General features: G+C 43.5%; 1 protein-coding gene across 1 annotated transcript in view; it reads left to right on the top strand.

The window, feature by feature from the left end:
- Window positions 1-12598, top strand: part of dlgap2a (discs, large (Drosophila) homolog-associated protein 2a) — a 181758-nt gene that overhangs the window by 37579 nt on the left and 131581 nt on the right. Inside the window, exon 3 of the mRNA XM_060933327.1 lies at window positions 6212-6417. Coding sequence (XP_060789310.1) covers window positions 6212-6417 — 206 coding nt within the window. The remainder of the gene's footprint in view (window positions 1-6211; window positions 6418-12598) is intronic.

The raw sequence follows: 12598 nt of genomic DNA, 5'->3' as shown, positions 1-12598 counted from the left end.
CTCAGTCCCGAATCACTGCTCGTGCGCTTCACTCGCACGCTCTGTGAGCTGCGCATGGCCGGAGTGCGCACCCTCCAGACGGCACTCGCTGTTCAGGGCGGAGTGATTTGGAGCGCAGGAGGAAGCGCTGAGCCGCACTGAGGTTTATTTACACATTTCAACTTATTTACCTCCTTCAGGCGCTTAAACTCAGTGAGAACATGAACATCACAGCCAGGTGTGTTTATCTGCTGGAGAAGGTGTTCGCTTGACATCCTTCCACTTGCAAGTGGTGAGTGACTTGCGCATGCCCGATATGCACCGGGATCATGTGACGTGCCGTCTAATTAGTCATGTGATTAGCGTATCCGTGTATTGGCGTTGCTGTGTGCACGCGAATCGTGTATTGGCGTTGCTGTGTGCACGCGAATCGTGTATTGGCGTTGCTGTGTGCACGCGAATCGTTTTAAAAACATTAATCTGATGATCCGCTGATACGGTCTAATGCAAACACCACCTTAGAATCAAGAACAGGTTCCTATTAAAGTGGCCGGGGAGTGTAGCTGACACAAACAAATCAAAATGGAAGATAAATAAATGAGCTTTGCTTATTTACCCCATGGTGATGTGGAGCCATAGCGCAGGTTTTGTAACAATAGTCAGACAGCATCAGAGACGGACGAGGCTTGCCTATTCTGCTTTATTTCCTGCACCACAAAATTAGCATGTTTCCTGTACGTGTGATCTAACCGTGAACTTTGTGTCATCAAAATTCACAGATGTAAAAAAAAAAAAAAATTAAAAGAAGAAGAAAAAAAAAACCCACCTGAAATCCAGTCAGACTTAAATGGATTTGCAAAAATGCGATTTGAATCGTATTTCAAGCCACATGGTGAAACGGATTTGTAAAAATCGGATCTCTTGGTTTTCGGCTGTTTAAACTTGCGACACATGATCGGATTCCAATCAGATATGCAGATAAATCAGATTTGTACAGACAGTCTGAATGTAGCCTAAGAGCATCAAGCTTCACTTGGTAAAGTATAAAACACAAGTTCACTCTTGTTAAGTTCTTAAGCAGCCTTTTGGACGATAACCTGTTGAGTTATTCAGTTGAAATGACTCATTTACTTCATGTTCAGTTGCCTGTATAAGAGCTGTGTCTATCAATACAGATATCATTCTAGTCATTGTATTCTACAACCCCGATTCCAAAAAAGTTGGGACAAAGTACAAATTATAAATAAAAACGGAATGCAATAATTTACAAATCTCAAAAACTGATATTGTATTCACAATAGAACATAGACAACATATCAAATGTCGAAAGTGAGACATTTTGAAATTTCATGCCAAATATTGGCTCATTTGAAATTTCATGACAGCAACACATCTCAAAAAAGTTGGGACAGGGGCAATAAGAGGCTGGAAAAGTTAAAGGTACAAAAAAGGAACAGCTGGAGGACCGAATTGCAACTCATTAGGTCAATTGGCAATAGGTCATTAACATGACTGGGTATAAAAAGAGCATCTTGGAGTGGCAGCGGCTCTCAGAAGTAAAGATGGGAAGAGGATCACCAATCCCCCTAATTCTGCACCGACAAATAGTGGAGCAATATCAGAAAGGAGTTCGACAGTGTAAAATTGCAAAGAGTTTGAACATATCATCATCTACAGTGCATAATATCATCAAAAGATTCAGAGAATCTGGAAGAATCTCTGTGCGTAAGGGTCAAGGCCAGAAAACCATACTGGGTGCCCGTGATCTTCGGGCCCTTAGACGGCACTGCATCACATACAGGCATGCTTCTGTATTGGAAATCACAATGGGCTCAGGAATATTTCCAGAGAACATTATCTGTGAACACAATTCACCGTGCCATCCGCCGTTGCCAGCTAAAACTCTATAGTTCAAAGAAGCAACATATGCTCCCATCCAGACGACGTCTCTTTCAGGGAAGACCTTGCATTTTCCAACATGACAATGCCAAACCACATACTGCATCAATTACAGCATCATGGCTGTGTAGAAGAAGGGTCCGGGTACTGAACTGGCCAGCCTGCAGTCCAGATCTTTCACCCATAGAAAACATTTGGCGCATCATAAAACGGAAGATACGACAAAAAAGACCTAAGACAGTTGAGCAACTAGAATCCTACATTCGACAAGAATGGGTTAACATTCCTATCCCTAAACTTGAGCAACTTGTCTCCTCAGTCCCCAGACGTTTACAGACTGTTGTAAAGAGAAAAGGGGATGTCTCACAGTGGGAAACATGGCCTTGTCCCAACTTTTTTGAGATGTGTTGTTGTCATGAAATTTAAAATCACCTAATTTTTCTCTTTAAATGATACATTTTCTCAGTTTAAACATTTGATATGTCATCTATGTTCTATTCTGAATAAAATATGGAATTTTGAAACTTCCACATCATTGCATTCCGTTTTTATTTACAATTTGTACTTTGTCCCAACTTTTTTGGAATCGGGGTTGTAGCTATTCGCTTGAGCCTACTTGGTCACTGAAGATCCGTAGAGTCTGAACTCATTCCAACGAAAAGGCAAGTTAACCCTCTGGGGTCTGAGGGTAATTTCTGGCACTAATGATTTTTAGCATGCTCTAATGTTGTCAATTTCAACAAATCTAAGCAGTATTTTCAAAGCCATATGACTTTTTCATATTCAGCACAAGTTCAGCTACAACATGAAAAAACATGCCCTTACTCATTGTGTCGAACCGGTTTGATCAGTTGAGGCGATTCTTTTCAGTCTTAGGAATGGATCAAGCAGAAAAACTTAAATCTGCTCCATTGATTTGGATAATTAACTGGCCATCAAAAAAATGTCCTATTGTTTTGGGATAAAAGGTTGGCAGTGGGATGGGTATTCTGTCAGGACAAACAGACAAGGACCCAAGTTAAATGTTGAATTTATTGATAGCAGGGGAAAGGGAGTTGGGAGGATGTGTGTGTGAAGTTCAGTGGCAGGAAGACTGAGAGGCAGGTGGGAGCATGGTGGTGACGTCTCCCATCCAAGTACTAACCAGGCCCGACCCTGTTTAGCTTCTGAGATCAGATGGGATCAGGCATTGTCAGAGTAGTTTGGCTGCAAGCTGACAGCCCTTGGTGTTCAGGCGGTCTCCCAGCAAGCAGGCTTTCAGCAGGCAGACAGGACAGCACGACAGACAGGAGTTTGGGAACAGGCTGAAACAGAGAGTCACAGGTCAGGTAGTGTGAATGGAGACAGAAATGCAGGGTCAGGTTACCAGGGCTGAAGAGTTGATGGAGTCGATGCCTTGAAAGACGATCTGACACTGAAGCTTGGGAGGACTGCAGTTTAAATACACACAGGGAAGGGAGCAGGTGATAGGCAACAGCCAATGACAGCCACTGAAAGTCAAATGAGAGTTAATGATGGTAATTGACAGCAGGTGAGCCTGATGGGGAAGGAGCATGCGGGCGTGGCAGGTAATACTGAGTGGAGAGGAGTGGAATGGAAACTGATGAGAGGAAACCACAGGTAGGACCATGACATATTCAATGAGAAGAGTAAAAAATTCCATTCCATTCAATGAGAAGAGTGAAAACCTCTCCCACTGCCGACTCTTAATCCCATCAGGTCAAGTGATCAAAACGGTTCATCACAATGGGTAAGGTCATGTTTTTTCACACATTCCAACACAGTTCTAAAACTGCTTTTTACAACATCTTCATTTATCTGGTATTTTTTAAGTACAACCATGACATACATACTATATAAATATTATTGTAGCTGAACTTCTGAATACAAAAAAGTCATATGACTGAAAATGCTGCTTAGATTTCTTGAAATTGACAACATCATCAGAGCATACCAAAATCATTAGAGTGCCAGAAAAAGATGAAGAAGAAAAGAGAGCAAACAAGCACTGGTGCATATTTTATTTACTCAAGAAGCACGCAGAGATTATGCACTACAGCGCACGTGTATCAACCGATATGTTCATAAGAAATAGAAGAAATATTTACACTTACTCGAGTTGATATTTGGCTGGATCAAGTCGAATATCAAAATGACACTGCTCATCATCATCAGTGCTGCAGTTCTCAAGATTGAACTGAATCACTGTCCTGAATCATGAATCAAACCATGAATTGAATCGCTGTCCTGAAATTGAATCACTCTCCTGAATCATCTGAAGCACCTCCTGAGCATCAAATGGCCGTTCCATCTCGCAACAAGTTTTACCTCCAAACAGGTAGCCTAAACTATGGCTGACAGATTTTATCCTGTTTACGGTGGGCGTTCCCACTGCAAAAGAAAAACCAATCGAAACCAAAAGAGGGAAAGTGGTTATCATGCCATTACCATGTGAACAGTCTTTTATGAATGCGTAAGTAAGCGCTCAGCGCGCCGACTCCGGTGTGACTGAGTCAGATGACAAGTTTTACGTTTCTTCTAATTTAGGTAATTAAAAAATATTATTTGGCAGTGGGCACATAGGAAACTATAAAGTATAAAGTTTCTGTGAATATGCTTATCATGCTTGTATGATAAAAACTTGTGAAAATATTAATCTAAATACATGACCTGTTCATTCTAAACCTGCTGAGCTTCACTGGCGAAGCTCTCGACCCCAGAGGGTTAAACATCCATTCAGTAGCTACATTACACATAGCTAGCTAGCTACAGAAATGCTTTGGTTGACCAGCTAGGGTCACCAAGCTTGCGTCTCATCTCCAGCAATAGCATTGCTATTGTGTGACTGCTGGAATCATGTAAATAATAACCGAGAGACTCGGACCCAAAAGACCCATAGTTATGATTCTTGAATGAATCAGTTGTTCCTACTCTAAAGTTAAGGTCTCACATAGCTGGAATCACTTCATGGTAGATGATTTTGAGCCATCCGGGGGTCAACCAGCACGTGTTCTGGGCCCTTCCATTGGAATACGTGAGAGCCGGGGAGCTACCTTGACAACCAGGAGGGCGTGGCTTCCAACTTTCCCCGGAAAGTTTCATCATGTTGAAAATTGCTGTGGGTCAAGCGCCAGATGAATTCATCCATCACAACTGTGAAGGCATCCATGAGCATCCTTGAGACATAGGTGAGGCTTACGTGGGCTAATCTGGGGTTACCGTCGAATTCCATCACAACTTGATGGAAGATTAAGCTTGAAATGTTCACAGAATGACATTCTGCAGGAAGTGAAAAGTTTGTCAAGGGAGCGTGGCTTATTTCGTCTTACCGTGGCTATGCTGTACTGCAGCTGTGAAAACCGTACACACTGCTTTCGTTGCCGTAAGACCATACATGGCTATTTGTCACTGCTTTCACCCACTCTATCTTGGATTTACCGGTGTCTTCCGTCACTCCCATCGCAGCTACCATGGCTTCATTTGCATTTTTACTCCGCCCAAAGTTATGCAACCTTCAAAATCTGCCGGAATAGCCCCAGTAGCTCCAGCCACGGTTCTTATGGATCAACCAGCTTTGTGTGATTGTTAACATAAGAATATTTTATGCAGGGGCCATGTGACAAGTGAACAGAAGACTCAGACCTGAAAGACCCATTCGTGAATGTATCTGAGCCTGAGATCATCCAAGAGATCCAAAGAAAACCTACCGCCCAAGAGATCGCAAATTCGAATCCCGATAATGCAACAGCCATCCATGGCCGGGAGACCAAGAGAGCAAAATTGGTGGTGATTTCTAGGTGGGAGGGGTGTACTCTGTCTCCCCTGTCAATCATAGAGATACTAGGCAATCATGGGCATCTCCGAGGTCATGTATGTGGAAGAAGGTGGACAGCACTTTCTTCCAAGTGCGTTTCTCCACCCTGTGATGCAGCACGAGCAACAGTTTGAAAAGATTGTCTGGTTCATGTGTCTGAAGGAAGACGTCTGTCTCGATAGCCTTTACAGTTCCTGGTTGGTAGCTGTCGTACGGTAGAGGAGAGCGGGTCGGTGTGTGTGGATTCGCCAAACAAGCAGTGCGATTAAAAACTCGAAAGCGCTAACTAGACCCATACAATTCTCAGTGCTTTGGAGTCAATGGTATATACTGTACAAACGGTCTCCAGTTTTTCCAGTTTAGGATACATACAATATAAACAGTTTATTTGGAATCCGTAATCGGAATTACTTCATTCGGATCTTTACGTTTACGAGTGAAGTTTTCCTGGTAATAGGTGCGCAAAGCATTTACAACACCATAATAAAGCATCATTCGTGTGTGTGTGTATATGTGTAGGTCCCTCAGGACGAGTGGGGCGGATACCCCGGAGTAAAGGATGATGAGATCCCGTGTCGGCGGATGAGGAGCAGCAGCTACGTAAAGGCGATGGGAGACGAAGAGAGCGGCGACTCGGACGGCAGCCCCAAAAACTCGCCGCAGAAGAGCTCTCGGCCCAGCGGCCTCATCAAGAACGTGCTGCAGAGGCAGCTGTCAGACCAGAGGTGAGATTCAAACACTGTTTTGCTCACTACAGCGCCCCCTGGAGGTCTGCAAATACATCACAGACTGCACGATGGTCACAATAGTCATTTAGGCTTTTTTTTCACCCATTACGGCTCCAGTTTTTGGCCCAAGGTCACAAAAACACTTATTTTCTGCATCACGGAGCATTTTAAAGTTAGTCTGCCTCCTAATCATGCAAGGCTGGAGCAAATTTAATATGATGGAATGAGAAATGACTGGATCTTTTCATAGAGACAGGTCCAAAAGTGTTTGTGTGTTTGTTTTTTTAAATTCCTTACTCGTACAAATAATCTGGAAGATACGCTCACTGGCCACTTTGTTCTGTTTGACGCAGTTCTCTAATCAGCCAATCTCTCGACAGCACCATGACACATCAAATCACGCAGATACAAATCAAGAGCTTCAGCTAATTAATGTTCACAATGTTCAAACATCAGAATGGGAAAAATTGTGATCTCACAGTGAAGTGTGACTTTCTTTCACTGTGGTATGGGTGCTGGTTTGAGCCAGATGAGTATGAGGTTTGAGTATTTCAGAAACTGCTGATCTCCTTCCTGGGGTTTTCACCCACAACAGTCTCCAGAGATTATACAGAATGGTGTAAAAACAAAAAACATCAAGTGAGCGACAGTTCTGTCGGTGGAACCAAACGCTTCGTTAATAAGAGAGGTCAGAGGAAAATGGACAGATTCGTGGTTCGAGCTTTTTTGCCAGGAAGGATATAGAAACTCATATAATCACTCTGTACAACCGTGGTGAGCAGAAAAGCATCTCGGCATGCAACAGGAGCTAGAACAACACATTGGGTTCCACTCCTGCAGCCAAGAACAGGGATCTTAGAAGCAAGAACAAGTGTAGAACATGATTTTTAAAAAATCCATTAAGTCATGACCTTAGCGAAAGTGTATTAAGTCGCTGAGAAAACCAGTTTGGAAAACTGACTTCTGGTCCGGAATGCTTGTTTGCGTTTGGATGCACTTCCTATCGGTCATTTCAGACTCTATTCTCTGGGCTGTTTGAAACAAAAGGTTGCTGCCTTGTAACAGACAGGTGTCTCCGAAGACATAACTTTCCACAGAAGGCGTCGTCTAAGATCATTCGTTTTGAAGGACCTTTTAGGATAGCATTTACGGTAACGTGTGACATCAGCATGCCACGTAACTAAAGCTAGCTAACATTAGGTTTAGCTAACAGTTACCGCACAAATCATATCTCATCTCATCTCATTATCTCTAGCCGCTTTATCCTGTTCTACAGGGTCGCAGGCAAGCTGGAGCCTATCCCAGCTGACTACGGGCGAAAGGCGGGGTACACCCTGGACAAGTCACCAGGTCATCACAGGGCTGACACATAGACACAGACAACCATTCACACTCACATTCACACCTACGCTCAATTTAGAGTCACCAGTTAACCTAACCTGCATGTCTTTGGACTGTGGGGGAAACCGGAGCACCCGGAGGAAACCCACGCGGACACGGGGAGAACATGCAAACTCCGCACAGAAAGGCCCTCGCCGGCCACGGGGCTTGAACCCGGACCTTCTTGCCGTGAGGCGACAGCGCTAACCACTACACCACCGTGCCGCCCTACAAATCATATCAAACATTTTTATCCGGTTCGAATCACAGGGTCAGGTTTAGTCCATCGTCTTTTTTTAATTTGTTTTTTCCTTTTGCTTGAGGGAGCTGCCGCACAGGCAGCATCGAGGATACATCAGTGACGCCTTCAGAAAAGAATGTACGGCTTTGGTTCTGCAGTATGAGCTGACGTATATCCAGGAGGAATTCCACTCATCGATATAAATATTTCCACTGCAGCCCTGTTTTTGCCGAGTCAGCACACTGCGCCACGCATTCAACAGAATTAATTTGTAGCGTAAAAAAAAAGCTTTCCAAATATTGCACGGGCTGTTCCGATGCCAAAGGAAGCACCGTGTCACATTCCAGCTGGTTGGTTCGCTTAGAGGGAATAATTTTCCTGTTTCCTAACCTGCGTTCAGGCCTGTGATCTTTACATAAACATAAAGGGGAAAGAAGGACCACAGAGACACTACACTTCCATTTCAGATATTATTATTATTATTATTATTATTATTATTATTATTGGCTTTGTTCCATGCTCAGCGATGGCGTGACCCTCAGGAAGTGCTGAAGCTTTTTTATTTTCCGACCGTACTCAGAATTTATAACCGGAGTCACAGCGCAGGCAATAATGATAACCGTAGAACACGCGTAGAAGGAAAGCCTGTGCTCTTATTTAAAAACAAAAACAGTGATGTGACTATTTGACGTTTTATGCAAATTGGTTATGATGGAGCACAAGTCGCTGCAGAATATTTCCTCGTGTACTGTGTTTAACGGTGCGAACACAGAGTGTGTATCTTATCCTGCATCTTACAGTACGTAAGGAATCAAACACTCGGTGTCATGCTGTTTTAGGAAAATAATCAACGAAGCAGAGTTACTGTTCCCACCAGAAGTTTATGACTTTAGTTCCAACGTGCTTTCTCAGCAGTTTAAAGGGCCCATGGCATGGTGGTTTGTTGATGCTTTAAACGGGCTCGTGGAGGTTTCCGGATGTTATATCCACAGCCTTTCTCGAAATGAACCCTCGGCACGTAGATATAGCCTCCTGGGAGAAAGCTCCATTTCAGCGCTTTTCCCAGTGCGTCGTTTTGCTAATGAGAAGCAGGAGGCGGGGAAGGGTAGAGGGTGGGGGCGGGTCTTATCATTAATATTCATGACATGTAAACGTGTTACCTCTGATTGGCTAACAGCACTGTGACGCTACCTCCAGTGGGTCAGAACAAGCGGATGTGGGTGTCTTACTATGGCGAGAGAGAAGGAACAAACCGCGAAGGGAAAAATACCGCGCGCTGACGTCATTAAGGTGCGACGCGAGGAAATAAAATAAATTCAACAAATGTTTGGGTTTTTACTGAACAAACAAACAAATAAAATGTACGAGTGACTTAAAAAAAGAATGTGGGTGTCTTTGTAAAAACTGTTTTGATTGGCTATTATAACAGAGCATGCTGCATGCTTTTTGGTTTTGTAGCGCAGAGTACCTGGCTAACTGCAGGAAGCGGTTAGCTGCACAGCTAATGTAGCCATTGCTAGGCTAACGCACCGATTTTAAAACACGGCAAAACGACTTAACAGTTATACACTTACTTGTTCGGTGTTTGTTGCTGATGCGGCAGGGATGCTTGGTACGGACCCAGGCTTCAGTGACAGCTGATGTGCAAAACCTGCCCTGTACTGTCCCAAGTTGTGGAAACATTCCTCAGGAAAATGCTTCCGACAAACATACACCGTCTTAGGTAGACTCGACGGCGTATTATTGGAGTAAATAAAATTAAGCCACTGCGTCTTCAGGGGCTCTCCCGTCGGCAGGAAAAACAGACTCTTTTCTGTGTTGTCACATCCATGTACAGCGCAATTTCCATGTTTCGCTCACTTAGGTGATGCCATGTTGTTGTGTCCTCCCTCTATGGTCTCCTCACTACAACTGGGCGGGCAATCCATACAGTGGGTGGGAATCCAGAGGGGGGGCGTGGGGATCATCTCCCTTGCTGACGTAGTAAAGGGAAGAGTTTATCAACGCGCCGTTTTGACGCGCCATTCTCAAATGTTGGGCATAGTTTGGTTTACACATTATGAAATTTCTAGCCACTGGGGTGACTTAAGAAGGTCAGAGGAACTCATTTAAACATTAAAAAACCTCAGAAAGTGAAAATTTCATGCCATGGGACCTTTAACAATTATCATATTTCATTGTATTTGCTTAAAAAAAAAAGGCACCACCACTTTTTATCCATTTATAGTTACATTTCATGTTGTGGTACATCTGTAAATCTAGTCTTTTATAAGTCTTTGATTCCTCTCATTCCACAACGATCATCTCATCTCATCTCATCATCTCTAGCCGCTTTATCCTGTTCTACAGGGTCGCTGGCGAGCTGGATCCTATCCCAGCTGACTACGGGCGAAAGGCGGGGTACACCCTGGACAAGTCGCCAGGTCATCACAGGGCTGACACATAGACACAGACAACCATTCACACTCACATTCACACCTACGCTCAATTTAGAGTCACCAGTTAACCTAACCTGCATGTCTTTGGACTGTGGGGGAAACCGGAGCACCCGGAGGAAACCCACGCGGACACGGGGAGAACATGCAAACTCCACACAGAAAGGCCCTCGCCGGCCACGGGGCTCGAACCCGGACCTTCTTGCTGTGAGGCGACAGCGCTAACCACTACACCACCGTGCCGCCCACAACGATCATCATTATGCTTTAATGATCTATAATTTTTCGGTAAAACTCAAACTTTAACTGTCACAATAAACAGAAACTATCCAAAGCCCCGTTATGGTGCGTGTGGTGTTAAAACCCATTACCCGATCTGCAGTTACCTGATCCAGCCAAGAACAGGAATCACTATCATCATCTGGCATCCAGCAGGCTGATGACGTAGAGAGATATCTCTACCCAGGCCTGCTTGTTGGCCGTAGCCACCTTAAGGTGGTCACTCGGTAGACCTGTGTCCCTTTCAAGTACCGTCTTCAGACTGGTACGCCGCCAGCCAACCTTGCACTTTGCGTCAGGCTCCCAGAGCAACACTTGCGCCGCAGGTTGGTTGAACATGACCGCAAAGACCGGGGCGTTGTTTCCTGATGATACAAACAAAAGAGGCGGGGTTAAGTTGCCACCAGAGATATGTTTAAAACTCTTCGCTGCATACGAGTATCGGTACCATCCAGGGACTTTTCCCGAGTTTTCTGAGCCATATAACAGTATGGATTCGACTGATGCTTTAAAACCCTGATCTTTGTTTCCCTGGTCAGAGGTGCGACTCAGATTTTGTTTAAGGCATTGAGAGCAACCCATGCTTTGGCTTTTTGACAATCCAACCCTGATTCCAAAAAAGTTGGGACGCTGTGGAAGACGTAAATAAAAACACAATGCAGTGATTTGCATTATATTCAATGGACGCCGTGGCCTAATGGTTAGAGAAGTGGCTTTGGGACCAAAAGGTTGCCGGTTCAGTTCATACCAGCAGTGATGGCTGAAGTGCTCTCGAGCAAGGCACCTAACCCTGAACTGCTCCCCAGGCTGCTCTGGGTATCTTGTACGTTTATTTACTTCGAACATGTATAAAAAATGTATGTAACTATTTGTGCTTACAAAAGAAAGAAAACGAGGAATTAAAAAAATAAATAAATAATAAAATAACATAAAGAGCTAAGACATTACAATACACCGCACATTGTTCGAAAAAGGAGTGGGAAGAAGTACAATACTTTTTTAATTTCCCACCCCTTTTTAACTACCCCCAAAATCCAAACTACATTAATACACCTATAAAAATATATACCATATATACACTTCATAAATATTTATATAAATATATAATTACAAAAATAAATATATACTACATACCATATATACACTTCATAAATATCTATATAAATACATAATTACAAAAATAAATATATACTACATACCATATATACACTTCATGAATATCTACAGTATATAAATATATAATTACAAAAATAGATACTACATACCATATACCGTAAAATACCAAATAATAGCCCGGGCGATTATTTGTCTCAATCACGTAAGAGACCCGGCGCGTATTAGAGACTAGGCGGCTATTTGGAACAGGCGATTAATTCCTTCTTCACAAACACCTTCCCCAAAATCTACCTCAAAACGGGGGAAAAAATCATTCTCAGATAGGCCTACTTTTAACCAGTATAACTTACAGTTTGTTTAGAGTTAGATTACAGATAGCACGGTGCCGACTTCGGGGAATTTTGAAGACGCAGAATGCATCTTCGCATGGCACAGTCGGGGTGGATAAAGGATAAATCACACACCTTTTCCTGTTAATGACTAGTTAAGCGCATGCTTTACAAAATAATCAAGAAACCACACCATTGTCTGTGCGCAGCACTGTGATTTAATTACTCTGCAAAGTTATGGTCATTTGCTATCACCCTCACCCATGCAGCCTCCCTCCACCCTTTGCGCTTCGCGATGTCTGTCAATCTGAAATTGCATGGAGGGCGCGACGTTGAAGCAACATAATTAGGGTGCGAAGTGTCAAACCAAAGGGTTTTTTTCTTATGCTGAAAAATAA

Source organism: Neoarius graeffei, chromosome 11, assembly GCF_027579695.1.
Source record: "Neoarius graeffei isolate fNeoGra1 chromosome 11, fNeoGra1.pri, whole genome shotgun sequence".
NCBI lineage: Eukaryota > Metazoa > Chordata > Actinopteri > Siluriformes > Ariidae > Neoarius > Neoarius graeffei.
Note: the sequence above shows the minus strand (reverse complement) of the source record. Positions and strands in the feature narration are given on the sequence as shown.